At 37.1% G+C, this 24126-nt stretch overlaps 1 protein-coding gene across 3 annotated transcripts in view; it reads right to left on the bottom strand.

Moving 5' to 3' along the window:
* Window positions 1–24126, bottom strand: part of TMEM245 (transmembrane protein 245) — a 93666-nt gene that overhangs the window by 32835 nt on the left and 36705 nt on the right. For all 3 annotated transcript variants that reach the window (XM_072604332.1, XM_072604350.1, XM_072604342.1), the window contains 4 exons: window positions 20985–21083; window positions 15617–15748; window positions 7950–8072; window positions 4960–5105 (listed from right to left, as the gene is read on the bottom strand). In XM_072604332.1, coding sequence (XP_072460433.1) covers window positions 4960–5105; window positions 7950–8072; window positions 15617–15748; window positions 20985–21083 — 500 coding nt within the window. The remainder of the gene's footprint in view (window positions 1–4959; window positions 5106–7949; window positions 8073–15616; window positions 15749–20984; window positions 21084–24126) is intronic.

The following is a 24126-nucleotide window of genomic DNA, read 5'->3' as shown; positions in this document are numbered from 1 at the left end:
GGACAAACACGACAGAAGACAGAGATGGTCCATCCTCCTTACCGAAGTTATCTCTTTTCTTCTGTTCTAGATCTCAACTTCTGCACTACCTCCACGGCATCTGGGAACATCTCCTCCCTTCTCTTCATTCACACAATCAATCACTACATATTATTAGTAGTGCCATATGTGATGATCAAATGTCTAATGAAGCAATATTTCTTGTAGCTTCTGAGCACTAAACAAAATCCACTTCACTAATTTTTTTCTTTGCCTCTCTAAGGACTAACTACCTATGAGATCTACTTCCCTTTAGCTGTCCTTCCTTGTTTTGGTATGGTTTGTAGCAAAGATATCAATACCAACATTATTGACTTCTTTTGACAATGTCTATTCATCCATAATTGAACAAAGGACCTCATATTCCTTGTGTTCGGCATACCAGAAGGCAAATTCAACTTTCTTGATCTAAAAACTGATTCTGAGCATTTTCCTACATTGACAGTGTCATCTGGAACTGAGTGACGCTAAAAAGCTGTTCACCAATACTTCACTGTGGTAAGGATGGGATCCTGAGTTCTCAGAATGTATTTCAGTGGAGTACAAGCTGAGGTTGGTCTTCTTAAGCTGGAAAAACTCTGAGTACAGCCCGCATAACAAAGTCTGTTTTCTTAGGGACAATAAGCTAATTATGGAAAGGCAGATCCTTAATAAGCAGGGGGGGTCACCTGGTGATAATTTTCTTTCTTTTTCTTTTCCATGGCAACTTAAGCAACAGAGAAAAAACAGCACAGAGGCAACTGCTATTATTAATGATATAGAAACTCATTCACTAAAACATACTTTCCCTAACTCTGGAATGTAATAATAGTTTAATGAATAGAGGAATCATTTCACTAAAATTATCTGTGAAGCTCATCAAGTTTTTGCTATGGAGATGTGCAAAATCAACTCAGAGGAAAGCAACGTATCATCCTAAGGTCAGCTTCTTCCGTCTAAGATGGGTAGCTTTCTGGCTTACACTGGTTATGGGGGTGAGGGTGTCAAATTTAAATATATGGGCTAAAGAGGCTTGTTTCAACTTCATTTCCTGCAAGGATTAATAGAAATAGCGACAACATATAAAAGATTTACCTGAGCAGAATAACAACGCAAAAGAATAATTGCCAAGGATCAGTTAATGATGTAAACAAAAAAGGTGAAAAAAGCTCTACGGAAGCTTGGCTCTGCCAACTTTCAGACTTGACATTAGGTAGTCAAGGAAGAAGTATTTATACCAACTTGTCTTCCTCCATACATTGGGAAGGAAAATCATGGTCAAATTACTAACTCAAAACATACAGTAAAGTTATCCTAGCGGAGGTCCGAGGTAATTGTATATACTTTAGTTGTTTAATAAATATTCTAGAGTGGCTACAATGTGAAATGTGCCACATAGAAGATTTTTATGATACAGTCTCCATCACCTAATGGCTCATTGTGTCACATATAAACTCTTACTACAGAAAGATACTGAAGATGTGCAATTTCTGAACAGATTTGATAATACTGACTTTTTCATTCTACTCACAGCCTGGGAATTAGGTGTCATGAGCTTGTAAGGTTGTCCTAAGGGTTGCCACAGAGCCTGGTAAAGAAATGAGATGCCTTTTTTCCCCCTGTATTTTAGGTATCACTCTTGTAACCTTGTACTTCTTTCTAACCAATCCTTCTCCCTTATCTCTTGTGGGATGTTGTAATTAATAAGAGGGCACAGTCAGGGGGAGATCACAACACTTTGAGTTAATTTTAAAATTTTTCTCTTTCACAAAATATTCCAAGAATAGCTTTCACCCTCCAGCTCTCCCTAACTCCTACTCATCCTTTCACGAAGACTTTCCTGACCTCTATTTACCCCAAGGGATGGCATTTCACAGCATTGTATTTATATCTTTATTAACGAACCTCTACGTTGTCTTTATTATAACCACTATGTAATCTTATCTCTCATGCTATACTGAGAATTCTTTGAGAGGAAAAACCAGATCTCTTCAAAAGTGCTCAAGTGCACTGTAGTTTAATTATTAATTAGATACAAGCTTTCAAGTCCTGGTTCCCTATCTCCTTCCCTCCTAGCCAGGACAGAACAATCTACTCAACTTGGCCTGATATTTTAATCTTTTTACAACATGTACATCCTCTATCTCTTTAATGTGGCCTATTTACCTACGTGAAACTGCGACTTAGGCAAATTGGTCCACTTACTGTCCCCAGACATGCCACACATTCCACACCTCCATGCCTTTGTTCATGGTGCTCCCAGTCTGAAAGCATCTCTTCTCCCTTTGCTTAGTTAAGCCCTACCTTTTCTCCAAGGCCTAACACAAGTCCTAGTCTCTGCATGAAGCAGAGCCTTAATCACACTAAAAGTCCACAGTAGTCTCTCCTCTCTGAACTCCAATAGCATTTATTAACTATATTACTCATTTGATATTTAGTATTGTCCATCTTTACTGTTTTTTCTCTTTTCTACCAATGTGCTATTTCCTTCTCTGCTCCTTGAAGGCAGAAATGTTGTACAAAAGTGCTCAATAAATTATTTATTGCTGACACAGATAGAGAAGTCATGACCATTACATTCTCAGATAACATCATACTAAGAGGCAGCCTCTCCCTTGCATAATAAAATATCAATTTAAATGACCTTAAATGGAATAAATGGTCAAAAGTAGACATATTAAAAACATGCTAGATAGTTGATTGCCTGGGAATAACTGAAAACAACCTATGAGTTATAACAGAAACTAAGCTGATCATTTTTTCACTGTATTTTAAAAAAAGGCAAACTTGATAGTTTAACAAGGCAATGATGCCTATTATAGTCAATTCTTATAAAAATCTTACTGCAAATACCAATGTCCAGTTGTGGTTCTCATAAATTAGGAAGGAGGTGGCATATTTGGAGAGGGCTTAAGGAAAGGAAAAAAAGATAACCAAAGAACTGAAAAATAGAACTAAGGAGTTAAAACAATTGAGGTTATTTAAGTTGAAGAAAACTCTGAGAGGTGACTCAATAATAAACATTATACAGAAGATGTCAGCTATCTCTTCTCTTCCTATAAATACAAAAAAAGAGACTACAGAAAAGGAATTAAGATGTTAAGAAGACATTTCTGACAAGGAGAGTAATAACAAAATGTCCTGATTTTTAAAAATAAGGATCTATTTTATAAACTATTTGCCAGAGAGCTTGTCTTCCATTAGTGGCAAAATTTTAGAATGGACTATTTTAAAATGAACTTTTTATTGATCTTTTGTTTTTTTATATCACACTTATTTCCTACCTGACAGTCTTGTGTTTTCCCTGTAGACAAGATGGAGAGGTGAAAGTGAGACTTTAAAAAAAGTTCAGAGCTGCCTGAATGACCATTAAAAACAAAAGAGATGAATGGGTGAATGCCAGTTTGAGAGAACGTCTGTAAAAAAGTATTTTTAAAAAGCCTTTGCACTAATCAACCTTTTTCAAAATCAGTGGTTTAGATAAACATTAGTGACATTTATCAAATATGCAGAGCATATAAAATGAGGTATAATTAATAAATTGGATGACAGAATGAATATACAAAATATTAAGAGCAGAGAACAAAGAGCTGAATCTGATGAAACTGAAGAGAGATAAATGTAAATTTCTTTAAATAGTTGGAATCAAACAAAACACATTAAAAATATCTGAAAATTTTAGTGAACTTCAAGCTCAGTATGAATCAGACGTATAACATGGCAGCCAAAAAAACTAATGCTATCAGATATTGTATTAAGAAGGGCAACATGTCCATAATGAGGGTAGTGATATCCTCATTCTTTGCTGCCCTGATCAGACCACAGATGAAGTACTGTGTTCCTCAGTCATAGGCAGCCCATTTTAGGAATAATACTACACATTGGAGAGCCTCCAAAAGAGAAGAACCAGGATGGTGAAAGAGACTGTGCCATGTGAGTGCTTGGGTAAAGGCGCTGCAGATCTTTATCATGGAGAAGAAAAGTCTTCAGGGGAAGAAAATCACAAAGAAGAAAAGACTTAAGAAAAGTCTTAATGACAGTTTTCAAATAGTTGAAGGCTTGGAAGAGTAACTAAAATTACTTTACTTGGCTTCAAAAAGCACAGAGGAAAAAAGGGTGGAAGCAGCAGAGAGGAAGATTTGAGTTTAATATAAAGAAATTTTTCCTTAGCATGATGGGCTGCCATAGGAAATAATGAGTCTCTTTTTCAGAGATCTTCTAAAGAAGGAAGGAAGGATGACCACTCATTGGAGATATTGTATTAAGGAATCTTGAAGTCCTTTACATCTCTGAGGTTGCATTTATTATTAAAGAATGTTATTCCAGAACATTATGGTGCTTTCTTTTTGGTAACTCTTTAAAGACAGGGAGATTCTCATTTGTCTATGAGAGCTTAAGTCAAAAGAATATACAAGATGACCTGTTTCCAACACCTAACCTAAGTTTCATGAAGGCAAGGACTGCTTTCCACTTTTATCTTTGCGCCTCAAGAAGCTAGGGCATATTCTTGCCCTTGGTAAGTACTTCTTCCTTGTTGAAATGCATTCTTACATCATGAATAGTTAAACAATGAGCTTCTCCCTATTAGGGTGCTATTTGCTTCCTGGAAATGTATTTTTATTTTCTCATTAGACAAATGTTAGAAAAATATAATGTTCTTCTAATATATACAATGCTCTTCATTTTTTTCAGTATTGATGGCAGAAGCAGCTAATCCCTTGACTAATTAATACTAGACCTAGGAGAAAAATGAATTGTGCCAAACTTTTTTCATTAAAGTTTGCATTTTTCATTGTACTCTATTACATGAATGATTTCATAAACACAGTACATAACTACCTGTTGGGGACCTCAATATAAGAAGAACAAATAAAAGAAATTGGTTCCAAATGATTAAATAGTTTTTGAATGTGATGAGAAAAGCAGATGCTGCCTTCCTACCTTATAGCTTCTTCCACAGACTGACCAACTATGTTAGATGAAGGGCCCGGCTGAGACAGTGGGGTCAGACTAATCACCCACTTCACTGGCTTATAATATTCATCACTGGAACTTAATAAATAAAATAGTGTGGTCAAGAAAATCACCTGTAAAGCAAATCAAGAGTTTATGAAGACACTGTGAAAATAATAATGTGAATATTAACACACTATTTTAAGGGAGTCAGGAAATGTCTATGATGGCATAGGCATTTAAAATTATATGCCTCAAAAGATTTTTGAACCATTCTAATGAACTCCTTCATCTTTTCTTTCAGAGCTATTAAAGAAAAAAAAGTACAAAGTCCTTTCCAAATCTCAAATGTGGACTCTATGAAATTAAGACAATTATGGACATCATATCACACACCCATCAAACTGACAAAGATGGAAATTGTCAGTTTTGGAGGAGCTGTAGGAAGAGAGGCACAATAGCATACTGTTGACGAATTGGTCTAATTATTCTAAAAAGCCATTTAGAATTGGAAAATTGGAATACTCCCCAAGGAGGGCAATGAAAAAAGAAAAGTTCTCACATATCCCAAAATAATCATAGTAGTACTTCTTGTAGTGACAAAAAAACTGGACACAAAGTGGTATGTCTACTGATAGGGGAATGGCTAAAATGGTGGTATATGAACCATGAATGTAACAGAGGATTATTATTGCACCTTAAAAAACACTAAGTATGGGGAACTTTGAGACACACTGGGAAGACCTACATAAAATAATGCAGAATGAAGAAAACAGAACCAAGAGCACATACACAATCCTTTAAATAATATACATGAAGACAATACTAGATGATGACAGGCTTCAGATCAAACAGGATAGCCAAAATTTTAAAATATTTTAAGTTGATCCTTTTGTCTCTATATCATGGTCATTTTGGGGTACTGCTATCCCCTCACCACTCAATAAAACAAAAAACAAAGAGAGAGAGAAAGAGAGAGAGGAAAGGAAGGCAGAGGAAACTGTTTCTGTTGAGGCAATTCCATGGGTAGGTCAGGACGGAAGCCCTGACTGACCGATTTTCAGACTGAGGCTTATAAATGACCCCAGCTATGGACCTTTTTTTATTGTGGCTCTGACACCCTTCAAATAGGACATTTCTGAGTATTCTCAACTGAGCAGGCCCCTTTACCCACTTAGAACTTTTCAAATACTCTCCTTTTCTCTGATTCCTAGAGACATTAACTAGACCACTGCATCATTCCGTGGTTTAGACTAGCAGCAAGTGTAGCTCGATTTCTTGCCTAAATTGGCTAGCAATTGTTACCAGCAGCTGTCCACTCATCCCTGCAGTACTGCCCCACCTACACAGCACAGGAAGGAGCAGCCAGGTGCCGGTCATTTTCCTTTCCTTAGTTTGCACATTCAAGGACTTTGTTTTGCTTTACTGCTATTATTAACTACACACTCTTCTTTAAATTCTTTCTTCCATGGGTTCCCATGACACTAGTGGAAAGAAAACTAGTCCTAGAGTCAGAACATGGAGGTTCAAGACTGAACTCTGATACTTACTAGGGACAGACTTTAGGCAAGTCCCTTAGCCTCTCTAAGCATGAGTTCTTCCATCTGCAAAATGGGAATAATAAATGACACTATTTGCTTCACACAACTGTTGTGAGGGAAGTGCTGGATAAACCCTGCGTCTGCCTACAAAACTCCCAAGTTGGGCTTCTCGTTGTAACAAAAGTCTCCTAACAGCACTCCCTGCCAGCCAGCCTCTAGTCTCTCTCTCTCCTCCACAATGCATCCTACGTACCACTGCCAGATTAATCCAGGGGTGCTATCCAAACAAGGTGCTGCTATCTCCCTCCTGTGTGATGCTGGCCAAGTTTAATCCACCTTCCTTGACTGGCTCTAACTTCTTATCTGCAAAATGAGAGGTCTGGACCATGTAGTCTCTATGATCCCTCCTGGCTCTAAAGCTATGATCCTATAAAATTCTTCAGCCTGACGTCCAATGTTCTCTGCAATATTGGCTCTAGTTTTATTTCCTACCACTCCTTTCAGCCAAACCATACACTATTCTCTGAAGAAATTCTGTGCCGTTCAGTCTTCAGTGATATTGTTCCTTCATCCTATCATAATCCTAAACATTCCTGAAGGCCCAGCTCCAAAATGACCTTTCTTCATGAAGCCTTCTCTGAACCAGAAGAGATTTTTTCTCTCTTTGAAGGTGTAAATGATATTATTTTGTAGATCTTCAATGGCATTCATTATGATCTGCTTTGTACTATTTGTCTATTAATTTTGTTCTTAACAGACTATAAAAGCTTTTGAGGGAAAGGGCTCCATATTCCTCATAATACTAAGCAAAGTTACCTTTGTACTCAGCAAGTACTCAATGAGTATCTACTCAATTAAGTCACTGTTTGAGAGATATAGTGAGAACCACACTTGAACTTAAGAGTCCAAAGTCCTGGATCATACATAGTTAAAGAAAGTTCTAACACTTTCTAGCTCTATGATGATGGGCAGATCACATAGACTTTCTGAGTCTTTTTCCCCATTTGTAAACTGATGATACTAATATTTGTACAATCCAACAAAGCCATAATGCAGAAATTTCCTTTTAAGCTACATAGAAATATGTAAATGAGGGTTATAATAATGACAAGTTTTACTAATTAGTTCTATAGCATTTTTTAAAAATTCAGATATCTAAATAGTTGGATAATTTCCTGAAAAATTCAAGCAGGTAATAGATTTCACAAGAAATTTTGAAAGCCAAACCTTTGGTTAAATCATCACTTTAATATTTCATACTAAAACTGAAATAAAACTTGATGGCCTCTTCCTTTTTAGATTTTAGTGAGATGAAGAAGGAGAGAAAATGAAAAGAAAGCATCTTCTAAAAAATAAACAGATGTGTCTGGAAGGAAAAAAGAAGGTTCCTAAGAAGAGCAGTGTAGGTTGAAAAGGAGGCATCAGGAACATACATACCAAAGACAGCACAAAATTGAGGAGGGCTGTCCCACTGTAGAAAAGAATAGTCACTAATGTTGTAACTGTGGTGAAAAGCAGGCTCACATTGCGACTCATCACTATCCACAGGGATTCCAGGATCTGGGAAGAAGAGAATCAGATGTCTGAATGCTGTCAACAAGTCATTTATCAAGCATTTACCATGTACCAGGCACTGTGGATACACACAGAGTGCATGCATACACATATATGTGTATACACACATACACAACACAGCAATGTAATCCGAAAGGGGAAGGCATTTACCAGCAGATTGTCATTGTTTTTAGCATAGCCTGGACCCAATAATGTACAGAAAAAGCAGCATATAAGGAATGCTGCAATCAAGAGCTTCACATCATGCAGAAACTGGCTCCAAAAAAATCACTTTTAAACCATAATTTCAAGATTATCCTTAATTTATGAACCAATAAAGTTTAAATAAAAATTAACTAATAAGGAGGAATCATTCTTTCAGAGAAACATTTCAGCAAATAGGTAAACCTATAAAACCAATTAAATACCATGTGAATCAGTGTGCTTATTTATGTCACAAAAGCATTAATTATTATATACAAAAAAGTGTATGGCCTGTATATACCAAAGCAAGAAGGAGGCATCTCAGTAAAGCAGTGGATAGAGCACCAACCCTGGAGTCAGAAAGACCTGAGTTCAAATTGGGCCTCAGACACTTATTAGCTGTATGACCCTGAGCAAGTCACTTGTTTGCTTCATTTTCCTCATCTGTAAAATAAGCAGAAGGAAATGGCAAACCACTCCAGCATCTTTGCCAAGAAAACCCCAGGTGGGGTCATGAAGTCAGGTATGACTAAAACAATTGAACAACAACAACCAAAACAACAAAACATGCTATAGGAACCAATATCCCTATTTGCTGGCACTAATGACCAGAAGGAAATAAAAATTAAACCTCAAAAACAAATCTTCTGGGTACCAGCCTAATTCCCAGATTCAGGATCTTGGTTTCGAGATTCACTACCTAAAATTTAAAATGTGTTAAAGAACAATATTAAATACCATCAGCACTCTCTCTGCTACAAGTGGAGTAACTGAAAGAGCACCAAAGAGGGAGAGCTTATGACTGAAAATGGATAGTTACTGAAAGCACTGAACAAGGGAAGCCAATACTCTTTGACTGGTTTATTAAAGGGATTTCCAGAAGTTACTGGCAGGTAACCTGTAGCTTGCAACATTCCAGAGTAACATGTCCCAACAGATTTTCATTGATTTCATAATAGCCTGGACCAAATAATATGCAGAAAGAATAGTATATAAGGAGCACTGCCTTAAAAGGACACAAAGTCAGACTCACACCATGTGTGAGTTTCACACCATGTAGCATAGTTTATGGAATATAAAAGATGTGAAAAGTTTGGAAAATGGACAGGTATTTTCCAAAGGTCCTAAAGAATAATGAACTCCTAGAAGAAAGAAGATAATATATTTGTTTCTGAACCTTGTCTACAACTACTCCACTAAAACGTTTACACTGCATGACTTTATGTAGAAACTAAGCAAAATTTTACATTTATCTTAACAATATTTATGCTTTTTATAGTAAAATTTCATATAAATGTTATTTATTTATAAGATCACGGCAAGTTATGACAGTGCTAAAAAGCATGTGTGGTAAAAACAATGCTCCTGGGTCTTAGTCACACATCTGTGTAAAGAAAACAAGTCATAGCTAACAAACTGATCAAACTTTTCAGCTGCAAATAACAGAATTCATTTAAAAGGGTTACTGAAAGCATCTGCCTATTAAATAGCAAAAAAGATAGAAAAAAGTGTTTTCTGCATATGAGGAAACTATAACATTCAGAAATGTCTAAAATTTTTTTCTGGCATGTTCTGTTTTTACTGTTCAAAAGGGAAACGCTGAGCCCTTTAAAGAACAATCCCTAAAAATAACTCAGATTGAAGAACTATCAGACACCGTGAAGCTGGCTGTAAAATGCTAAAATTGCATGCAGAAAGGACAAAAATCCTGTTCTATGAAGGAAGGCTTCTTGATGGTGAGAGAGTTGGGAGGATAGCAGAGCAAAGAGGGGAGAAGAAAGATTTTTCTATTCAGTTCAAAAAAAATCTAAGTACCTGTTATATGTAACACAACTATCCTGGGTGATGGTGATACAAAGATGGAAAAACAAAGTTTCTGATCTCAAGAATTTTACAGTTTAGTAGAGGGATAAACACACGAAAACTATAACACAATTTGGAATGCCATTAAGTGCACAAGACAGGTTAAACAGAGATGGAACACAGATGGATGAGAGATGGGGAAAGAGTCATTTTTTAGCCTCTGGTAAACCATATCTGACTTGGTGGTGAGCATTGTCTTTTCTGGATCTTCAGGAGATGTGGTTTGCTAAGAAGTTAGGGGTTGCAGCCCCTATAGTTACAAACACCATGCTGCTTGGTCAAAAGGGTTATTACTCCTTTGTATAAAGGCTTAGCTTGAAGTAGGACTAACAGGATCTAGGACAGTGGTGGGGAACCTGTGGCCTCAAGGTCACATGTGGCTCTCCAGGTCCTCAAGTGTAGCCCTCTGACTGAATCCAAGCTTCATAGAACAAATCTCTGGATTTGGCCACATTTGAGGACCTAGAGGGCCGCATGGGACCTCAACATTTCAGGTTTCCCACTCTGGGCTAGAAGAAAAGAGGGAAGGGAGCTCTTTGGCTGGCCTGCCCATAGGTGGCAGTTGGCTAGCGGTGAGGATGCTGGGCTCTTTCTCCAGATGAGTTCTTTCCCTGAACACTGTTCTACAGAAGCCAGGCTAGAAGCATGGCAGCCATTATTCCCAGGGGTCTTGAGCTATCTCTTGACCAATGGGCCTGTGGGGAGGTGATGGTAAAGGTGGCAAGAGTACTTTGATTTCTCTCTCCTTTAGGATACCTTGCAAGTATCCTGGCATAGCAGACAGAAAACTAGCCTTAGAGCTAGCCTGTACAACATAGGGCCCAAGAGTGGTATGTCGTGCAGACTTGCCTAAAAGGAACTTCACATAGTTCTACTGAGGGATTTACATAAAGCAGGCCTGCACAATATACTGTCTGCAGGCCGCTTTAGCGGGTCACATGTTGGGCAGGCTTGCCTTAGAGCCAGAAAGACCTGGGTTCAAATTCTGCCCCTGACACATAATTGACTGTGTTAGTGCTCTGGTCAACTCTCTGAGACTCTCCTACTCATTGTAAGCATTTGCTTTATTCTGGAAACTCCAAATTTAGGGCTGATTTTAAGGAAAGCTAAGTTAAAAGTGTAGCCTCAAGATTGTACTTGAGATCACTTTTAAAAGACAAATTAATTTCTTTGTAAAACGTAGGGTTTCAAATCTACCTCAGAAACAAATAATCTCCTATTACCAGAACCTTACACAAATACCACCTATAGGATGAAATCATGTCTACACAGAGAGTCCTATAATAATAAATTGGAGTAGTATTTGTTTGCTAACAAGAGTTTGACTCTGACTGTTGGATGTGGAGACAAAAATTATGTTCAAAGGAAAAAGAGAGTGGCTTAGTTTTTCCTTTGGTATTATCTCTGCAACTAAGGGCACTACCACAAGATGGTGGTGGCGTTTTATTAGCATACCATAACAAGGACATAAGGCTTTTGTTTCAGAATTGATAACTGAAAAGGGTCAAAGACAAACCTCAAGATTCAAGATTTTCTATCAAAATGATACTCATTTAAAATATGTATCAAAATATTTAAAGAGAGTATGATTACAACAGAACTGTCTAAGAGGCAAAGACAATATCCCTAAGAGCAAGAATTAGAGAAACTGAAATTATACTTGGGTACTCTTGGGGTACCTAACTATAAACAATTGTAATTTAATCAAATTTTACTTTTGTCCACACTGGAAAACCATGCCTTTTCTTTCTTAAACTGTTTCAAACTTAACAAATACCAGATGACTGTTTCCACATATGAAATAGAGCAAATTATAAGGATTGTACAAGGAACTCTGAATCTTTATTATGTGCAATTTGCTTTTTCCCTTTTAAGTATATAATAAATTCAATGTTTTATTTTCAAAACTTCTGCTTCTCTATGTTTCCTTTTGAATTTCCTTGTGTTCACTTCTGTGTACTTTAAAAAAATGCTTCAATACTTTTTTTTTGACAATAATGAAGAAGGTAAGAAACAAAAATTCTTCTAACAATTATGCATAGTCAAGCAAAATAAATCCACACATTCATCATGTCTAAAGATGTGTCTCAATCTGCACCTTAAGACTGTCATTTCTCTATAAGGAGATCGGTTTCATGCTTCATGGCTGGAATCATGGCTGATCATTTCATTCATCAAATTTCTTAAGTGCTTTGAAGTCTTGTTTCTTTACAATATTGTCATTACTGCATAATTTACTATTGTGGTTTTGTTCACTTTGTTCTTTATTAACTTATACAACTCTTCTAAGGTTTCTCTGAAAAGGTTCCTTTCATCATTTCTTACAGGGTGATAACATCCCATTATATTATATATCATAATTTGTTCAGTCCTTCTCCAACGAATGGGTATCTCCTTTGTTTCCAGTTCTTTGCTATAACAAATAGACCGTTACCTCACTCTAAGTGAGTTTCTGAATAGGCCTTAGCTTAAAAAAGTCAAGATCTCCCAGGGCATCCTGGGCCATGCCCAATCATCCTGATGAATATCTGGTCACTGGATCCAGATGGCTCATGAAGACAAAGTGAGGCTGGTGACCTGCACAGCCCTCCCTCACTCAAAACAAAGTCAAGTGTTAAGTCAAGTCATCATTTCTCTGATGTCATGGTCTTCTTCAAAAACAAAGGACAAACACAACCAGAGCTGCCATAAATAATTTTTGTACCTTTAGGTCTTTTTTCTCTTTGGAGTACTGGCCTAGTAGTAGTATTGCTGGTGCATTCATCATTCTTATCAGTACTATATTCCTCTGTCCTAAACTATCTTTCCATCCAGAAAGGCAAAAACCCTTCATGGGCTGTCTTGATGAAGGGTAGCATGGTAAAAGGAATCTCAAGTCAGAGGACCTATTTTCATTGAATGCCCACTTTTTCCCCTGAAGTATTAAACTCAGTTTTGCTGGGTAGGTGATTTTTGGTTTTAATCCTAGTTCCTTTGACTTCTGGAATATCATATTCCAAGCCCTTCAATCCCTTAATGTAGAAGGTGCTACATCTTGTGTTATCCTGATTGTATTCCCACAATACTCGAACTGTTTCTCTTTAGCTGCTTGCAATATTTTCTCCTTGACCTGGGAACTCTGGAATTTGGCTATAATATTCCTAGGAATTTCTCTTTTTGGATCTCTTTCAGGAGGTGATCTGTGGATTCTTTCAATATTTATTTTGCCCTCTGGTTCCAGAATATCAGGGCAGTTTTCTTTGATAATTTCATAAAAGACGATGTCCAGGCTCTTCTCTTGATCATGGCTTTCAGGTAGTCCCAGAATTTTTAAATGGTCTCTCCTGGATCTATTTTCCAGGTCAGTTGTTTTTCCAGTGAGATATTTCACATTATCTTCCATTTTTTTCATTCTTTTGGTTTTGTTTTGTAATTTCTTGGTTTCTACTAAAGTCATTAGCCTCCATATGTTCCATTCTAATTTTTAAAGAACTATTTTCTTCAGTGATATTTTGAACCTCTTTTTCCATTTAGCTAATTCTGCTTTTGAAAGCATTCTTCTCCTCATTGGCTTTTTGGACCTCTTTTGCCAACCAAGTTAGCCTATTTTTAAAAGTGTCATTTTCTTCAGCATTTTTTGGGTCTCCTTTAGCAAGCTGTTGACTCGCTTTTCATGATTTTCTTGTATCACTCGCCACTCTCATTTGTCTCCCTAACTTTCCCTCCACCTCTCTTACTTGATTTTCAAAGATCTTTCTGAGCTCTTCCATGGCCTGGGACCATTGCATATTTATTTTCGAGGTTTTGGATGCAGAAGCCTTGACTTTTATGTCTTCCCCTAATGGTAAACATTGTTCTTCCTCGTCCGAAAGGATGGGAGAGAATACCTGTTCACCAAGAAAGGAACCTTCTATAGTCTTATTTTTTTTCCCTTTTTTGGGCATTTTTCCAACCAGTTACTTGACTTTTGGGTCCTTTGTCAAGAGCAGGGTATACTCTGGGGACCTATAAGTTCTCAGTTCCTCCAGGGTGGCCCAAGCAAGAGCCTGTGCACTCGTCTTGGAGCTACTAAAGCTTTTCTGCCCAGAACCTGTGAGTAGCAGAATTCCCTCTCCACAACCACCTCGGCTCCACCATGCCCCAGGACAGTGCTCAGGGCTGAGATTCAGATCAGCTGCTTAATTCCCCCAGAGGTTTTAGGCCGGGGCAGGGCCACCACTCAGGGCTACGGGAGGACCTACTTTCAGATGCTGTTTCTGAAAACATTTATGGATATGACCAATAATGGGAATCTGATTTGCTTGACTTTGCATATTTGCTACAAGGGTTTTTTCCTTTTCCCTCCAATTTTTTTTGAGTAGAGAGGAATGGGAAGAGAACTGGGAAGAGGGTTCGCTCCTTCTAAAAATAAACAGAAGGATATGCAGGACAGCCTTTAAAGTTATATGTTGCATTTATTATACAGCTACTAGCATTTATATAGCACTTTGAGATCTACAAATATATACTTAAAAACACAAGCAATCTATACTTATTGAATGTCCAGTTTCCTTTTCTTCTGAAATACTCATTTTATTTAGTATTTGTAAAATTCAGAATAAAAAAATGAAAAAGAAAAACAAATATAATTCCTATGTAATATTCACCAAATTTGTGACCTTCGGTAAATCACTCACCTTCCCTACATCTCAGTTTCCTTACCTGTAACATGAGGGTGCTTAGACTTCATGACCTAAGAGGCCCCTTCCACCTCTAGCTATATGATTCTATCACCTCTTATTTTGACCTTGAGGCTCAAAACAAAATAATGTTCTTCACTTTCATTTTTTTCTTGTGGTACATGACTGAGGACAAAGTTTTTTAAGAATATTACCATCATCATCATCCATCTACCTGTACACACCCACACCCCCAGTACAAGTAAGTTTTAGAAAATTTTTTAAAGGTGCCATATCTTTTTTTTGGAATGTCAAACAAATGGCCTAATAAATAGAATTCAGAAACTTTGTTTAAGCAGTTTTGTACTGATGATTCATTTCATTACAGGGAAGTGGGTCCCTGAGATGTATTTGATGAGCACTACTATTCCCTAAACTGATCACTAGGATGGGGTCATCACTGACCCTCTAAAATAACAATTACACATGCAAAAAAATCTGATCACTCTTCAAGTGTTTAAAAGGTATATTCTGATCAGTTTAGAGATATTTCAGTGCTCCAAATTTCTAAGGAACAAATAGGTTGTTATTTGTTATTTGCAGGGCTGTGATGCATATGCTAGGACTCCTAACATTTCAGATCAGCTCAGCCAGTTGAGAAAGTGACAAAGGAACTACTTCCACAGCTTTCAAAAATGTAAATTCCTCAGCAATAAAGGCAGGCCCTATACAAAAAGGTCAAGTGTAACACAATGAATAAAAGCTTCTACCAACAGAAATAAGTCATAGTCACCTAAGTCACACTTTTCATTCAAGCCCTATGTTAGTATAAAGAAAATTACTTACAGAAAGAAATGTCTCAATGTTCTCATGAACAAAGGAAGCAATATCCTGCCAATCCAGAATATCTCCAAGCCAGCTATTCTGACGATTTATAGTCATCTTGTGACCTTTGTTCCTTCCAGAATGTGTTACATTCTACAAAGTAAAACAGAATGTGAATATTAAATCAAGCTGAGTTTTTTAAAAAATATAATGGCTTTGATTGCACATGTGTGTGTGTTCGTCCTTCATTGCTGAAGAAGACCATGCCATCAGAGAAATAATGACATGACTTGCACTTGACTTTGTTTTGAGTGAGGGAGGGCTGTGCAGGTCACCAGCCTCACTTCTCCTCCAGAGCCATCTGAATCCGGTGACTAGATATTCATCAGGATGACTGGAGATGACCCAGGATGAGGCAAGTAGGGTTAAGTGACTTGCCCAAGGTCACACAGCTAGTCAGTGTCAAGTGTCTGAGGTGATATTTGAACTCAGGTCCTCCTGACTCCTGCACTGGTGCTCTTTCCACTGCACCACCTAGTTGCCCATGCACATGTATAAACTATATCAGATTGCTTACCATCTCAGGGAGGGAGGAATAGAACTTAGAACTTAAAATATTAAAAAAACTTTTAAAAATTGTTTTAACATGTAAATGGGGGAGAAAAATAAAATACTGAATATTTTCAAAAGTACTGGATTTTTAGAAGCATATCTAAAAGTACTTAATTTAGCATTTAGACATAAAAAGCTTTGAATTATTATGAGTGAAACAGCCTACCATCTAAAACACCAAAGATTTATTATATATTTGTATTTTAATTCTCTATATGTTGTTTGAACACAGAAAAGTGCTGCTTTCCTCATATTTAAGTTTAAGAATAGACTGTGTGTCCTGACACAAAAGAAATTTGTCAACATTAATTTTATTGCTTGTGACAATAAGGAGACATACTGGATAGGACAGTGGGCTTGGAGTCAGGAAGACCTACATTCAAATCTTGCCTTAGACCCTTCCTAGCTGTATCATGGAAGATAATAGCACCCACCTTGCAGGGTTACTATGAGCATCAAAGGAGAGAACGTGTGAAATTCTCCACAAACTTTCAAGAGCTATATAAATGCTAGTTATTATTCTTGCTTATACTTTACAACCACATTTTTCTTCTTTTCCTCTCATGCTTTCCTAGCTTCTCCATTTTTCCTTATTTTTTCCATCTTTTCCTTCTCTTCCCTTCTCCATTTATCATCCAGGTTTCTATCTATTCCTTTTGGATTCAAGAAAAACAGATGAACACAGTACTACTGAGCCACATCTCTTCACCCTCCTCGTAGTCAAACCACTTAGGTGTAGAGGATGGACAGACAGACAACTCATATTTTGGATTATCTATTTTCACCCAAGAATTGTCAGGTCACAAGTGACTGTTTTAATATGGGCTGAATAGAATGATATAGACTTTAGGTCCTAGTAGCTGGATTTAGCAGCTATGACCCTGTGGCAGTTATAGAGAGGCTTACCAGAGCTGGATGAGAAGTCAAGGCCTAGAGGTGATGGAGTTAGGGAGAGAAGATGGCTATTCCTGTACCTGTGACAAGACTGAAGCTACTTTCTCAGCCTCCATTACACTCTCTATATTTTCCTGAAAGGCAGGATTCTAGTAGCTATGTATGGTAGTCAAGACCTATTAAGGCAGGAAGAAAGAAGTAACAGTCCTATTTCAGGAGGATGTGAATGTGTGTTTTTGTAAAATTTATGTATTTGAGTTCATGTACAAATACACGTGTACACATACACATGTATACATATTTGTGTGTATATGTGTATTGTTTACATGTGCATTTTCATATATGTATACATGTGCATATATGTGCGTGTGTGTGTGTAGATATGAAAAATTTAAGGCCCTCCACAATTGGGTTCAACTGTCCTTTCCACTATTATTTCAGACTACTTCCCTGATGACAAATTTTGCAGTCTAGTCACATTGGACTGCTTTACCTTTTCTCATCTTGTTCTCTCTCTGTTTCTCTACCTTTCTTCACTCCATTCCCTATATCTGGAATTAACTACTCCAATCATCATCTGTTGAAGAGCATTCCTCCTTCAAGGCACCCATGCCAGATGCCAATTCCTCCAAAAAGATGAAGCCTTCTGAAACAATGTAGAAATGATTCCCTTCCCTCACATTTCTCAAAGCATGCTGTTCATACTTCTCCTTTGAAATTATTACACTCTGAATCACAGTTGTTTGAATATCCATTAAACTGAAGGCAAACAGTAACTACTAATTTTTATTTTGGGTGATCACATGTAAAGAAGTTAGGAAAAGGCTGGATTGGCAGGAGTGAGGAATTTAAGAGATATGTGACTAAAGAAGGGGATGGGAATACACACTGACAGAGTGACTACTATGTGCCAGGTACTGTGCTAAGCACTTCTCATCGATTTCATTTGACCCTCACTGAGACCCTGTGAGTTAGGTGCTGGGGAGTTAAATGCTCCCCATTTTACAGCTGATAAAATTTAGGCAGAGAGTGTAAGTTACCTGCCCAGAGTCACACAACTAATAAGCTAAGTGTCTGAGGCTGGATTTGAACTTAGAACTCCCTGATTCCAGGCCTAATGCTCCATTCACTGCATCCATTAGCTGCCTCCAAAAACAAAAAAAGATGGGAAGAAATTTACTCCTGTTGGAGGAAACAAAGATAACAGCTAAAAGAAGTCCAGCAAATGACTACCATTAAAATCTACAATATTTATTGGCATGATTTCTGTCTTCGAATAGTTTCCTCCAATTATGACAATGTAAAATGTTTTCTCTGTTATTAACAATAAAGATTAAAGATTTTAACTTTTTCTGCATCACTAGCTTTCCACCACTCTGAAAAATCCTCACCTTGGTTTTATCATCCTATAGAGTTTCTCTCTTTCACATTTAAACTCCTAGAAAAAGCCCTCTCATGACTTTTATGTGTGCCTCTCTCACCTCTCAGCTCTTTTCGGTGTGGCTTCTAACCTCATCACTCAACTGAGAGTGAGCTCTTCAGAGCTGCTAGTGATCCCTCACTCACCAAATCAAATGGCCTTTTCTCAACCCTCATTCTTCTTGACCCTGTTGGCCACATTCTCTTCTCTGGGATACTTGGTTCATCCTCCTGACTGACCACTCCTCACCCTCTTCTCCTGGGTCATCCTCCACTGAGCCCATGTGAAAGCTCTGTCCTGGGCATGCTTCTGTTCTTTCATATTCTCTTGGTCACCTCATCAGCTACCATGAATTTAGTTAGCATTGATATAAAAATGGCTTCCAGATCTATACATTCAGTCTTAGTCTCTCTTCTGAATTTTAGTTCCACATCTCCAACAAGTTTACTGGGTATTTCCGATTGGTTTCCTGCATCCATCAGAATCTCCATGTGTCTAAAACAAAACTCATAAACTTTTTTCCCAAGGCCTCCCTGTCATCCAAACTTCCAAATATCAGTTAGTGGCACCAATCTTCCAGTCACCTAGGATTCCAACTTTGGGGTCATCACTGATTCCTCACTCTCTCACATCACCCATCTTATCAGTTGCCAAATCTTGTTGATTCTGTCTCCACAAATATCTCACATCTGTTCTCATTTCTCTACTAAAATGATCACTCTAGTCCAGGGCCTTATCATTTCTCAGACAATAACAGTTCTCATTGGAGCCCCTGCCCCAAGTCTTTCCCTTCTCCAATTTATTTTCCTCACAACAATCAAAGTAAATTTTATCATGTCGTACCTCAGTTCAAGAAATTTCAATCGTTCCTTACTTTCTCTAGGGCCAAACTGGACATGTGTCTGTTCCCCAAACATGACACATATCTCGCATTTCTGTGCCTTTGTGGCAGTGGTCTCTGGTGCCTGGAATGCACTCCCTCTTCACACCCATGTTGTGGAATCCTCAGTTTCCTTCAAAGCTTAGCTCATGTGAAAGCTTCTTCAGGACGTCCCCATGCTAGTCACCCCAGCTGCTAATGTCTTCCTCCCCAGCATTACCTTGAGAATATTTTAAATATACTTATATATGAATGTGGTGTTATGGTTTCATTTGGGTCTTCCTATTCCCAGCCTCTAGCATAGTGCCTGGCAAATAGTTAGATGCTTAATAAATGCTTTCTGATTATTTAATCTGAAGTACCAATGAAGGTGGTTAAGTAAATAGCAAGAATACAGGCATATGTTCTCCTGATCAAGAGAAACAAAAGTGGCATTATAAAAATACCTATGTAAAAAGTGCTTGCAGATAAACTTTCCTATTTTTTTCATTTCATATTTGCTTGGAAGAAAAAGTAACAAATAATGGCTTTATTAATTTCCTGGCCCATCAACACATGAAATACAAAATACAGCTTTCTACTCAAGAGATCCCAATTCCTTGCCTTGGAGTTAGCCGGATCTAATACCAGCATCTCATTACTGCTCTCCAACCAACTCTAGATAAATGTTATTAAATCATCAGCAGGTCACTAAGACAAACAATGGTTTTCATTTACTACTTCTTCTCTCTCAACTGGATGAATTTACAAAAGCAAAGCTTCTGCTATCTCCTCAAAAGCACTGAGGAAAACTACTCCCTTTTCCATCCTATGTCTTGTCCGGAGCTCATAATTCCTGCTAAATTTGCAATGGCTGGGCAAGCACATACCTAATTCCAGCAGTTATTTCAATGCCACCATTTTCCCCTAATACAGCTAATTTTTTGTTTGTGAGTTTGGAGTTAGACATAAATAGATTAAGAGGAAAGGGGGAAATTGTGAAGATTTGGTAAAAAGTTGATTTCAGACAGAGATCCTTGGCCTCTTCTGTAGGGGATGCACTTTTAACATTATAAAATTAAAAACTTTTCTGCTATCAGAGCTAAGGGAAAAAATAGAAGGGTATAAATAGAATGTGACAGGGGAGGAACTGTTTATTTTATGTAAGGAAATATGTAATTCTAAAGAACTGATCAGATTAGGGTTTCAAACTGACTGGTCAGTTACTACTAATTAATTGCAGAGCCTAATCTGAGGCCTTATGCTCAATAAATGAAAATAATAAATTATTAATTAAACCAGCATCCCTATGTGTTAGCAGACTTTACAAAGTAACTTACAGCTGACATAGAATCTTGACGGTCAGAAGGTATCTTAGAGATCATCTGGTCCTAACGCTATCTGAAGAATGAACACCCTCTACACCATCCCTGGCAAATAATCATACTGACTTGTCTGGCATGCTTCCAGAGATGTGGAACTCATTATCTTTTAGGTAGCATTTGTCATTTTTGAACCACTCTATTAGGGATTTTTCCTTATAATGACATGAAATCTATCTTCTCAAAAATTCCATATCTTTGTAAGTTGCACGAGTTACTCACCTTTACAAACCAAGAGTGATACAGTCTGTCCCAGAGTTCTAGTACTTGTTTTTCGATCATAGCAGTATTATTCACTTTATCTCCCAAAATCTTACGAAGCTACAATAGACACAAAGACAGGATTAGTATTACAGAAAACAATAACATGAAAATAATATTTACTAGCATCTATTTACATGTTCCAAATAAACTCTGGTATTCAAGATTTTTTAAGAAGCATATAAACAGTAAAAATTAACACCCCACAATTCAAAACTCCAATGCAACCCTCTTCTTTTCCTTCTTTATTCTTCTGCCTACTTCTATTATTTCATTAAGTATCTAGGATAGTCAGCTTTATTCTAATGAATAAATAGAACATACTGCTAAAAAAGTGAAGAGGAAGGAATCATACTGATCAGTTAACTTTGCAAAGAGAAGTCCTGTTTCATGGTGTGTTGGTGTTTGTTAATTATGATTATTACTGTTAGAGTTTAAAAGTAATTTCTACATAAGTTTTTGTAAACCTACTTCAAGAGTAATGTATTTTCAATGACATTATAAGTGCTTGGATATCTGCATCTGAGTTGTCTGTTTTGGACACAAAATAATTCTTATTTGTGAACAAAAGCTAAGGTATTTGTATTAACAAATTTAATTTAACAAATGTTAATCAACAAATGAAATTAAGAAATATCTAATGGAACAAATGATATAAAATGTCAAAACTATCTTCTATTAACTCAGCCAGTTAATTCATTTATCTTTTGGCCTTGTTTTTTAGAAAAAAAATTTTTTTTTTGTTATTCTGTACATTACAAACATCAAACATGAGCCTTTCCATTTAAAGAAAAAAGAAAAAGACTGTTCATGAAACCACAAATTTATTAAGTATAACTTGTATTTTTAAAAGAATATACTAAATTCAATATGTTAAACCAGTTATTTTAAAGATCACATTTATAATTTTATAATTCATAATTTATCACTAATCATAATTTTATATTTAATCTTGTTTGATTTGGCTTATTGTTCCTATTTATTTAGGTCTTTTCCTGACTTGAAATCTGAACATGCCATCTAACACAAATGTTTCTGGTTTTTTATGATTCAGAAATTTGATGACCAAGCTCTCTATATTGTCATCCAAATCACTTCTAAATACTGAAGACCTCCTTTTAGTTGAACAATAATCGATTATTCTGTATTTTGGGGCACAACTGCTAAACCCATTACAAATCCAAACAGTTAATTATTTATCATTTGGCACTAGTCCATGACAAACTTTTTGCCAATTCACAAAATTTTAATATCTAGTATCCTTATCTCTTAACACCTATAAATATAAAAAACAAAACAAAAACGTCTCGCTTCTCCTTTCTCCAATAGAACTGAGGATTATTGGCTGAGACTGAGGATAAAGTAGTTCACAGTTCAAAGGAAAAAAAAATTCTGCAGTGTAGTTGGGAACACTGATCTAGCCTATATTTTCCCATTTTGTCCACAAAGAAACTGACAAGGAATGTCAAACATCTTGCTGAAACACATACATAAAACAATAGCCAGTACCTCTTTTCCATTTTATGTCCTCTGATATTAGCTAAAGATTAGAGTCTAAAGAAGGCATTTAAGAACAAACCATTCTGGGTACCAGTTCTCACCTCAAGCAACTGAAGTACTGGTCCAATTAGCCTGATTCTCACCAGGCCTATTATAATACACATGAATACAAGTGAGGTCCTAAAAGGAATCCTACTCACCTGAGCACTCAGAAGAAAAGACATGTTTCTCCTGCACCAGTTAAAGCTACATCTAGTCAGGTGTAAGGACACACGTATACCCCAGAAGTCCAGGAATGATTGGTCACATATATTATGTGACAATAATAACTATTTACTTATTATTATGATTACTACTAAGGATAATAACAGTAAAAAGAAAGGGAATAAGCATTTCTAAAGTGCCTCCTGCCAGGCACTTTATAAGTACTATTTCATTTGCTCTTCACTACAACCTTGGGAGGAAGGTGTCATGATACCCATTTTACAGTTGAGGAAACCAACACAAATGAGGATAAGTCACTTGCCAAAGGTCACACAACTAGCAGAAATCCTAGTAGTATAATGGTAGTTATAAGTTACTACATTAAAAAAAAATTCATCCCTGTGGGTTTTTTGCATTTAGCATTTCTTTTATGTAGTTCAGAGTTTAAAAAAAAAGTCCAGCAGTATCGTTTGTCTTACATATCTACAGTGTAAGTTACATACCTCATTTCTTTCTTTTGGGGACATACTGGACATAAGTCAGATCTAAACTTTAAGTCATTTTCTCAAAGGCTGCAAGATGAGGGCATAACGAGCCAGGGATAACAACAGCTAACCTTCTCTCTGAAGGCCTGGATCCCCAACACTAAATCTGGATCATAAGCATGACCCAAGGATCAGATGCCCCATCAGAGGTAGAGGTGGATGCCCCAGTACCCCTCAGCCCAGCAACAGTTCTGTGCTCTTATACTTGGAGGATGTTTTTACTTATTTGGGATTAAAGATCTCCTTCTTTTCAAGACCTATCATTAATATCTCTGGAAATTTCTGTCCCTCTTCCCTCTCTTATCCATAGGGAGAGGTGTGAGCTGCTGCTGCCATTGTGGAAAGAAGCACTGAGGGGCAGAAAGAGCCAGGGTTGCAGGCAACAGGCAAAGAGTTAGATGTCCTGCGGCTGCCATCCCCACCAGCCTTCTTTATGCTCTACCTTTTCAGCTGCTCTGCCTCTCATCTAAGTCCTCCAGAAAGATACCTGTGTATTGCTAAAATTTCACTTTTGAGAGCTTCCATCCACATCAATCTTTTCCTTAACTTTCTACAGTCCACAATATATTTAAATATGATTGGTTTTCTCATCGTTGGCTACCTCAAACTCTACTGGGAAGGCCACTTTTCTCCTGACATTCATGCCACTTCTACTCTACCTATCAGTTCTTTAATCAAAATTAAATGTTACCTAATAGTTTTTCTGATTCTTCAACCTAAGTGATGAAACTGTCAGCAAACAAAGCTAAAATTGATCATAATTTTGACAACGTGTAAGTTTTTGGAGAGAGAAAAACGAAACGTAGAGTGCAGAAGACCCCTATAGAGAACTGAAGCAGTTTATGTATGTGTAT

The sequence above is a fragment of the Notamacropus eugenii genome, chromosome 1 (assembly GCF_028372415.1).
Source record: "Notamacropus eugenii isolate mMacEug1 chromosome 1, mMacEug1.pri_v2, whole genome shotgun sequence".
Lineage (NCBI taxonomy): Eukaryota > Metazoa > Chordata > Mammalia > Diprotodontia > Macropodidae > Notamacropus > Notamacropus eugenii.
This window is presented reverse-complemented; position numbering and strand designations above follow the sequence as displayed.